This window comes from Lissotriton vulgaris, chromosome 7, assembly GCF_964263255.1.
Source record: "Lissotriton vulgaris chromosome 7, aLisVul1.2, whole genome shotgun sequence".
Classification (NCBI taxonomy): domain Eukaryota; kingdom Metazoa; phylum Chordata; class Amphibia; order Caudata; family Salamandridae; genus Lissotriton; species Lissotriton vulgaris.
In genome coordinates this window covers 268,200,641-268,211,423 of record NC_141695.1, presented here as the reverse complement: position 1 = coordinate 268,211,423, position 10,783 = coordinate 268,200,641, and the positions used below count along the sequence as shown (strand labels likewise).

General features: G+C 41.7%; 1 protein-coding gene across 1 annotated transcript in view; it reads right to left on the bottom strand.

Annotated features, from left to right (window-relative positions):
* Positions 1-482: 482 nt before the first annotated feature.
* Positions 483-10,783, bottom strand: part of LOC147701360 (serine protease inhibitor swm-1-like) — a 33,240-nt gene continuing 22,939 nt past the window's right edge. Inside the window, exons 3-4 of the mRNA XM_086930057.1 lie at positions 5,947-5,982; positions 483-1,002 (exon numbers count right to left, since the gene is read on the bottom strand). Of these exons, the coding sequence (XP_086786183.1) occupies positions 641-1,002; positions 5,947-5,982 (398 nt within the window). The 3' untranslated portion in view covers positions 483-640. The remainder of the gene's footprint in view (positions 1,003-5,946; positions 5,983-10,783) is intronic.

The following is a 10,783-nucleotide window of genomic DNA, read 5'->3' as shown; positions in this document are numbered from 1 at the left end:
GCTTGGCTGAAAAGCCAAACCGATCGGAAAAGGTCTTTTTGCCTTTGTAGCGCATGCTCGCTGCGAAGGCGAGACCTAAAAAGAGCATGTAGCACCTATTAAAAAGGTTATACTTAGTCTAAAAAGCAGGAAAAGGAAATTGATTAATAATGGCTGTGATCTAACAACATAATCGATTATGGACGATAGAATGTCAGTTCCTAAACCTTACTCATGTTTAGAACGTCTACTTCCTAAACTTCTCATCTGTGGGATTAGGACTTCTACTTAAGCTACTGTTCATCGTTTAGATACATTGGTTCCTAAGGAGAAATCATCAGTAGGTGTCCTGGGCCACAATAGGCTGTATGTCAGTCTACTTAGATCTGCTGGCCTTGCCCGGGACAAAGAGGAAGGTGGCTTATCTTTCCAACTAGTAGCACTACTTTGAGTTTCTTCATTGCACGTCTATGCATACTAACCGGATTTAATATTTTTCTTATTACGAAATTCTTTAATACAGAGGAATATCACACTAGATTTTAATTAGCACGTATAACAGATACAGTTTCATTTTGTAATCACAACGATTTATTTCAATTGTACTACAATACACTTTTCGCACCTGATTGGAAGGATCCATTGAGCTCCAAGTCTAGGCTTAGGCTGCAAGAGGGCAGTCTTTAGGAAGCACACATTTACCAGATTCTCCAGACCTAACATAGCCTTTGTTGCATGTGCATCCTGGCACACATTGAGTTTTGCATGCTACTGCATCTTTATAATTCTCACAGGTGAGGGGACATGGAGAAGCACATTTAGAATAGTGAGCATTGGCGGCGCAAGGACAGGTACTCTCAGGTACACATTGACCAGAATTCCGGACATATCCTTCTTTGCAGACGCATCCTCCAACACAAATTCCTGGGCACACCCTGACACCCCCCATGTTGGCCACGTCCTCGCAGGTTTTCGGACATATGCTGACGCAGGTTTTGTACTCCATGTTTTTTTCGCACTTTTCTGCAATGACAATATGAGGAGAGTTACAGATTATTAATGACCATATATGAAATGCGACACAGCAGCCTAACATTGGAACCGGTATCTTTAAAAATACTACACACTTTGGCCATATACAAAATGTGACCCAGCAGTCTAACATTTAAACCTCTAACTTATAAAACTACTACACATTTTCATGTATGTACTGTGAGGTATCTGCAGCCCAATCTTACATCATCTGAAGCAGATATGCAGGGAATCACAAAGATGTTTTGTGCAGGCCTGGGCATGTGAAATGAAAGTATCCAACAAGTAGACAATAACTGTCAGAAACATTAGACAGCTACAGTGCTGCATTGTTGGGTACGAGACAACTTCTGCCCCTGGACTCCCTTTGGCCTAAGGGTTCTTTAGAATGTAGCGTTCTGGTTTATATCCTAGCTTCAGAATTTGGAAAACAGCCCCCCCTTCCTAAAGCCAGTAGGACAGACATGTATACCAGGTGCCATTGGCTTTCCCAAGCCTTCTTTACGAACTTTGGAGGAAGCACAGAGAAAACTACTCGCATACCTGCATACGGATGCTCCAAAAATGAAATGTGGGTAAGGCCAATAAGTTGGGCTTTAATGTGGTAATGCATGCAAACAATATGTGTACATTCCCGTGTGTGCATATATTACCACATCACGTGTGTAAGTAAATACAGGGCCATATTATCAAGAACCGCAATTACATTATCGCTGCTTTGGCAGCAGGAAACTGCCGCTAAAGTGGCGATAAGGCGCTTGATAATATGCCCTTGTGAATTCCCATAGAAGCCCAGGTTTGATGTCCTTCACACCAGAACCTGGGCTTCTATGGAAATTCACAAGGGCATATTATCAAGCTCCATATCGCTGCTTTAGCGGCAGTTTCCTGACCCTAAAGCAGCAATAATGTTATCGACGTTCTTGATAATATGGCCCACAGTCTTTACTTTGCTATCACCACCTATCCTGACAGCACTCCATGACGTACCGTACCTTGATCTGAGCATGCTGCATTTGATAAACTGGGGCAGGGATACATTTCAAAACAGATTGAGTTTATTTGCAATAGGTGGCCTGACAAATAGTCTTCGCGGTCAATTTAATATGATCTTGCAATGGGCGTAAGTGTTCACAGATATTGATGAGCCTTCTATTGTATCTGATATTACTTTTGATGTATATTAAGTGATCATGTGGATACAGTCCTATCCGGGAACAAAAAGAAAGCCGATTCGAAGCTATAATGCAGAGCAAACAAGGTCACTACACTCCCTTGAAATGACTTTGAAATCTGCACTAAGAAACCCAGCAGCCTCTTAGATACATATGTCTTATGGTGATTGTGATATCTTAAATGTGTCGATTACAGTCAGTGTGTAACACTGAGCACAGAATGTCATTTTGTTAATAGAGTGTTGTCTTAGACTGTCTCAGAGATCCATACCCTGGCTGTGGGTCTGCTGACCTCCATCCAGCTGGGGTGAGTATATCATAGCTTCGCCTTGAACATCTCTTTTATTAGTTCATGTGCAGTTATGCCATCTTCGGAGAATACACTAAGGACATATATCTGACTCTTGTTGAAACGTAGCCAGTAAATTCCCACGAGAATAATAATCCAGCGCCCACATGGATCAAACAATTTTGCATTCTCATATGGTGCGAATCGATAATTTCGTCCACTTGAGAATGCAAAAAAGCCTTTCAAGATGTATTAAAGGATTTCTAGTCCCAATTTTTGGTAATCACAAAAAGAGCCATTACCTAGAATTGCGACTATAAATAGGGAATCGCAAAGCAATGCCTGTGAAGAAAAAAACATTACTCAGTTGTATGTCAAGGACTATTGACCACCGGACGTTATCTTTATTTTAAAGAGCACAAAAAATGCCAAGCAAGAAACAGAACAGAACAGGGGCCAAATCATGCAAAATAAGCACTTGGAGCACTAAACTAAAACACTGTTAGGATCACAAACATTTGTGACTTGCGCCATTTCATACTCTTGGTGGTAAGGTACGGTAGTGCAAGCGATAAACACATTTTAACACTATATTATGAAAACAGGATTCCCCATGTGGTAACATGTCACAAAAATGATTGTCTCCCTTTGTGGTGCAAATTTTTTGAGTGGGTATAAAGTCTGTTGTTTTTTGTGGTGCTGTAATTTTTTTACCTGGATTTTGTTGTGTTCTACAGTAGATGTGTTGCATTCTGGCTTGACTGTTTTCTTGGGATGTACCCTGTTATTTTTTAATGGTGTTGTTTTGTTACTTTACATTTGTTTTTCTTGTTAGGCACTGTATTTACGTTAGACATATTTGCAAATATTGCTATGTCTACAGACAAAACAGCACATACCTCTAAGGTTCCTGGGGAAAGCAATCAATTATCACAGTGTAAGTTGTTAAAATAGTGCTGCTCAAGCTCTACAACTACTTAAGACATCAGTGATCCCATGCTGTGGCAAATATTTTATCTTAACTTTATGCTCCTTGTGTTTACTTTATGTGGTACAGCCCACAGTCTCCGGTAGTTGAAGAGCTCCAGCAGAGAGTGGAGAAAGAAACAGCTAAAGATGACTTTGGAACAAAGGGCAGAGAAAGAGGATGGAGAAGAGAAACAAGAAAGAAGAGATAGGAGTTGGAATAAGGGCCCTCAGAAAGAAATGTGCTGCTGACCACTCACTGTTTTACCTCCTCCCCCTTCAGTGTGCACAGATGTGTTTGCTATTTCTGCACACAGCACTCACTTTAAAGGAGAAGGAGGTTCTGGTCGAGTGGAAAGAGACCTGGAACATGTCACAATAGGAAACAGAATAGAGATTGTCACTTACAATAAGAGCCAGCATGCTACAGAATCTATCTGTTTAATGGCTATGTTGGAAAGGAATCGTTAATAAAGGTAACACCTATTGGTCAATAGTTCTTGAAATACAACTGAGTAATGCTTTTTTCTTCACAGGCATTGTTCCAGAATGAGATGTCAAAATCAGAAGGTTTGCTAAAAGAAAATGCCGTACCTCAGATGTGTTTCAACTGGTGTCCACAGAAGGACAGTCCACAGCTCTATTGGTCCTTGCAGCTCTGAATATGAATTTTGCTTGAAAGCAGGTATGTTGCCCTACATGAACCCCATTGGAATACTGCAAGTCTTGCACCTTTGTCTCCACAGCATCCACTCATCCTAAAGATTTCTGCATTTTCATTTCAATGGCTGTTCCTGTGACTACCACTCAGGGCAGGCAAGCATATTTTGCTCCATATCTCCCCAGCATGACTTCACCACAAGTGCAGTTTTCTCCACATTATCCAATGTTTTCACAAGAATATCCAATACTAGCAACATCGCTTTCTGACCATGCACTACATTATTGTCAGTCCCCTCATTCGAAAAGGACTTCTCCCCATGTGTGTGGCAGGAGAAATTCTTCTTGCTCTGTTCCTCTCTTCAGACATCCCCCACTGCCAGGCATGGCACCAATGTCCATTGATGGGGACTTCAGTGCACACCATTAATGGAGAACTGCCCCACTCATGACCCAGTCTCTGCTGACAAATAACACCTGTCTCATTGTAGCGGTCATGCCTCCGTCAAGCATACACTCTTTTACACAAAGCATATTTCTGGACCAGTGCTAGGGAGAGGAGAAGATAGCGCCATATTCTGTAAATATGGTGTACTTCTGCTCTCTCCTTCTCACACAACACAACCCAGCATTTGCGGCTGCTGCACTGCCTGAGCAACTAGTAAATCTGCCCCCCAGTGTTTGTGTCTTTGTTGTGCTGAAATCCATGGATAGCATGTGTTTGGGCACTAAACAGATTAAAAACTATATGAGGTGATTTATTGGATCTTGGATTACCTTGGAAATTTGGTTAAGTGATGGCATATACATGCTGTAATTGCCACCTAACAATTGTTGTAAACTCCCAATTGAATAGTATTATGTTAACACTGTGATAGCAGTCAATGTATATCTGTTTATATATGTCACTGCTATGGTTGGCATATTTGCCTCTTTTAACTTAACCATTATTCGTATTCTTTCTATGTTAAAATTCCATTTTAGGAACGAGCTTTGAGACCTCTCAGCTGTGGTTTATGCTATGCTACATGAAAACGTTTATGGGCCTGATTATGTGTCTGGCGGTTCATGGACTGCCAGACTCATGGTGGCAATCTTCCAGCCACTCTGTTCCAACTAGAGCGGTCAGGCCGCAATTGTACCACTACAGCCGCCACGGATAAGAGATCTCAAATAGTGGCGTGGTAGTCTTGAGGCGGCAATATGCTTGGCGGAATCGCTGCGTCCCGCCACGCATATTATGCGATTCCTCTCCGCCATTGTTTTCATGGCGGTTCCTACTCCATGAACACGTGGTGTAGAGGAAACAAAGGGGGGCCCTACAGGGCCCTCTGTTGTCGCATGGCCATGGGGGGGCATTCAGGGAGACACATGATGTGCCCCTCTGTGTGCAAACACACCCAGTACATGCACAGCATGGACTGCCCCAGTCCATGCTGTGCAGGTACTGACTTTGACACTCCTATTGCAATGCCTATTACATAGTCACTGCCGTGGGACCTCCAAAGAGCCACCTGCCAGTGACAAAAATAGTTGTAATGTGGCAGGCGGTGCGCACACAGGTTTGGCGGTGCGGGAGCAGGGCGGCGACGTGACGATCAGGCCATAAGTCTTCTTGTCTGTCTGTCTTCTCTGGGCAATTAATTACAAGTCTCACCCAGATGTTCTGTGGGTCCTCTAGAGGATAGTGGATCCAGTAGGACCACTGCGAAGCATGAGTGTAGTAGGCAAATACTTAAAACACACCTAGCAGGGCAGGGGTTGCCTTGCAGCACAGAAGCACACATTGATATGAAATACATAGATTTATCTATTTAGAAACACATTAAATGCTTATCTTCTTACCATCACAGTGTCCAATTGAAAGCGCTGCAGCCAACACTGAGAAGAAAAAATGATTGAAATATGAACATAATCAGTGTTAACACTCTTGTGCAGTTGCTTTGATGGCATAATTTACAGATTCTCTCTCACTACATTGTAGGCAAGCACATTAAATGTTTCATAGTTAATGAACATCCTTAAAAGGAATAATACATGTAGAACAGGTAAACCTGGCACATAATTTACACACAAAAATCTGTTTAATAATCTCACACCCAATCCACCAATTTGCAGCACAGATTTGTTTGTGTACTTTGTTTTTCTGTTTCCCCGTCAGTAAAACAGGAAAGCTGCTGGTTTGAAAAAGTTCATAAAGAAAATGAGAATCAAAAAAGAAGAAATAACCTGAAACACATGTGGGAATGACAACTTATAAGGCCCGATCAGGAAATGAAGGGCTACACCGTTTAAATGAAGGCCAATGTGAATTGGAAAACCACTGCCTTTGAAAATTATAGGTCCGGGGGCCCAATGTTCACCCAAAAGCCCGAATCCTTGCCCGATTATCAAGATAGACACGTGGGATATTTTTTGAAACAATTAATCTTAATCGGAATCATGTATACTTTCCATGGTTACATCAAAAGTTGGACATTGGTCCATTCCTGCCCACAGGCACATCTATTAGACAACAACATAATTAGGCAAATTCTCTTGAACCAGCAAATTGAATTATTTGAGTCCACGACTAAATTCTTAGTATTCCATCATGTTATGATAAAGCAACTATGTAGAACTCCTCATCACAGATATCCAGGATACAGAAGCAGATAAAATCGGGCAATTGGTCATGATTTGAGCATGATCAAAGCTGAACCTCAATGTCCATCAACCTGTCACTATAGGCATCCTTGCTTTTGCTCCTGTAGAAACAGTCAAACCTGAAATGCCTGTCAATGTCCCAGGTAAACCGGAACATAATCAACTCCAGACGAGTTTCAACCTCAATGAGTGTTGGAAAAGACCATCTTTTTGTGGTATTCCTCCAGATGTTTGTGACCTGTTTTTGAGCCTATATTTGTTGGCCATATGACTGTATGCACTTAATTGCTACCAACTAGTGATAAAATGCCTGTACTGTCCCTTTTAAATATGGTAATATTGGCATACACCAAGATGGCACATTAAATTTGCTTATAAGTCCCTAGCATATGGTACTATAGGTAGCGAGGGCCTTTAAATCAAATCTTACAAGAGACCTACAGCACTTGCGTGCCAAGCACAAATGTAGCACTGTACAACATGTCTACAGGCCTGCCCTGGCAGCCTGTGTGTGCAGTTTTAAATTGCCATTTCGGCAGGGCAAAATAAACCTTTTTCCAGGGCTAATCTTTTCTGTTTATTACTTATAAGTCACTCCTAAGGTAGGCTCGACGTGCCTGTAGGGCAGGGTATGTGGAAGGTTAAAAGTAGGACATGTATGATTACATTTTTATATGTCCTGGCAATGAAAAATCTTCAAAGTCGTTTTTCACTGTGGCAAGGATGAATCTCCCATAGAAAAGTACTGAGTTACATTATAAAAATTCATAATGCATATCTTAAGTGTAGGACTAAGTAGAAAAATAAATCAAGGACTCTGTTTAATAGTAAATTAGAATCCAACCTAATGGCCAAGTCGACTTTAAAATTAAAAATTTTTAAACGCCAGCTTTAAAAGTTGACATTTTCTGCTGAAGCGAAATGTGTCTGTGTTCAGTGTCACCTGAATGTGAATGTCTCTTCAGTGGTGAGATGTGTATTCCTGTTACACGTGTGCAAATATCCTTGGGTGTGTTAGGTGTGTTTCTCCCATGCACAGAATGACCTGTGGGTTTCACTCAGCCCTTGATTGCATTTCAAAGGGTAGCCCGGGGTCTGTACCTAGCCCCTGTCTCGCTTCAGAAGAATCCTACCCAATGACTGACAGATGCAGCACTTGTCTTGGCCTGCCTGTCCTTTGTCTCTCTAGTTAGACTGGCACCAAAGCAAGTAGGGGTTACTGGAATTGACCAGAAATACTTTAGGGGATGGAAAAATGAGTGCTTACCTGCTTACCTTAATTAATTTAGAGCGCCTTATAAAGCACACAGCTGTTTCATGGTGTGTCCTGGCGCTAGAAAAGTAATTGATAGGAGCTATCACAATAATTCCTGCGCTTAGAGCCAAGTCTTGAGTTTTTTCGGAAAGAAGACTCAGAAGAAAATGATCGAAGCCCAAACCGGAGCTTGTTCCATGCATAAGCAACTAGAAGGGAGAAGAGGTGGCCTCCCCTTCTAGCCTGCCTTAGTATCTGCCCCAATGCAAATGAAGCCTGAGCAGAACACAAAGCTATAGAGGGACTATAGAGTTACAATCAACTACCAAATATTGAGGTGCAGTCAAAAAAGGCCCAAAGGGCCGGAACCAGAGAACTCTAAAGAATGCACTACTTTACATGTAGCCAATACAAAGAGCTTAAATAGGAAGGGAGTCATGTCTAAAAAGGATGTTTGAGAATCAGTTGAGCAGCGCACTCTTAACGATCCGGAGTCCTTCAATGAAGAAATAAGGGAGACCCAGGAAAACAGTTTTGGCAGAGTCCAGCCTAGAAGTAATGAGGGACTGCATGTCCCTCGGTACTTGTATTCAAAATGTATTCAAAGAGCATGGCAGACCAAAACAGTTTCCAACCACTGTGGACACCTGTGCTTGAAAATATTAATGATTATCATATATTACCCCATGGTTTTTAATTACCACAGATGGAGAAGAAGCTCTATTTACTCAACAGCTAGACCACCATCCAGATTGAAATGTCTCGAATAAGAGGACCTCCATATTGTCCATGTTGCACATAAGGTGATTCAAGTGCAGCTATCTAAAGACAGCAGAAAGACAGGAATTAAGATGCTGCAGTCCATATCCACCCGCCTGGGAAAAATAAGCTGAGTTGTTCAGTGTACAAGATCACATAGGCACCACAGCGTTCCACCAAAGTTGCAAGGGGAGCACATTAGACATTATAAAGAGTTGGACTCGAAGAAGAACCCTCAGGTTTTCCCACCAAAAAAAAATTGTAATCAGATGAGGAGTGTAATTCAATCTAGCACTAGTCCTCGCACCCCGAAGGAATGCTAATGCTGGAGGTGCAATGTATGTGACACAATGTAAAATGCCACAGGAAGATCAAGTAACATCAGAACCACCATTCCACTCTAGTTGAAGGAAATTCAGGACCCCAGAAGTGCCTCCAAAGGTAAGTTGGCTGACCATGTGTCTGAGCTACAGAGATACAACAAGCATCCAAAGGTGTCTTCTTGCAACTGCCCAACTGACCAACCCAACTGGACGTCCCTTGTACTCTGCTGATGGCCTCTGCTAAAGTGAGTCCTGAAACCCATGTGGTGCCCCTCTAGTCTTCGACCCTTGGATTAGTGTAAGAGTGTACTCCTCCTATCTAACCTCTTGGGGCTTTAAAGCTTTTCTGCAAACTTCTGCTCTGAGAACTGGAGTGGGACTGGGGTCTAAAAGCAAGCCATTCACTGAGGGTGCATCGCGGTGGGATTGACATCAATGCAAATGCTGTCGTGGTGTTATGCACAGTAGCAATTCCTGTTTAGCCGAACCTCCCGAACACAGTATGCAGCCTTGTGGAGCCCTTGTAATCTACAACCTGCATTGTTCCCTTGCCTGAGGAAGTCTGAGATCCAGAAAAACATCTAATTTTCAAGGTAGAAATTTCCACCAGGCCCACCAGGCCCACCATCACACTGTACCCCATCGAAGACAGCCTCCTCAGTGTGAAATCTTGACTTTTCTCTCACTGAGATTTTTTTCCCTTCAATGGCTTCACTAAGAAATTGTCCAGCAGCTCCCAATCACCGATGACAGCGTCTTTGCATCCAGTCAATGCCTTGCCCCACAGAAGTGTTTGCCTTCTCAGAATTTCTTCTACATTTGAAGGTAACTCTGAGACAGGATCCAACTTGGACCTTCTATCTGACCGACGCTCCATCACAGTTAGCCTTAGCTCTTGACTTTGCCTGGTCATGCACCGCCAGATAACCCGGTAGGCCCTTTGTTCTTTTTGGCACTATTTTTCAATTCAAAATTTAAAAATTCATATCTCTGATTCTTCCGATTGTATCTTTGCTGTTTTGGTGGCATTTCATTTATTACATTTTCTCTATTTTACTATATTGCTTTACATTTTCATTTGTGTTGGTTTTTCACTTTATTACTGTTTGAGTGCTGCATTAATGTTTTACACTGTTTCTTTAAGTTAAACCTAACTGCTTTTGTTTCAAGCTACCTTGGGGTTAATTACAGGTTTATTGAGGGACTTTTGGCTCACCCAGACCAGACTTATTATTATTTGAAGTTGGTTCTTACTTATCACAACTAATACTCTAAGTTCTTATGATGGCTCTCAAACGTGAGTTGTAACCCAAATACTTAGGGGTTTTCACTTAGAAAAACTAAAATGTGGATAGAATATTTGTATTAATCTGAGGCCTTTTTAATTATTTGGGTTACATTCCAGTCCATTGTCTTTTTGCTCATCATGCCACTACAGACAGAGACCAATGATATACACATCAGACAGGTTTCTGCTCCAAGAACAATAGTCCAGATCAAACTGCCTGGGAAGACATGTATTACCTAACTGGTTTTAACATTTTTGAGCCTTGGCAGTGAGGTTCGAATGTCTGACATAATATCGACAGACAGAATATCGAAATACAAAAATATCGGCACAAAAATATCGACATCAAAAATATCGGAATCATATCTTCATAAAGGTAAGTACAAAAATATCGAAAAAATAATATCGTAG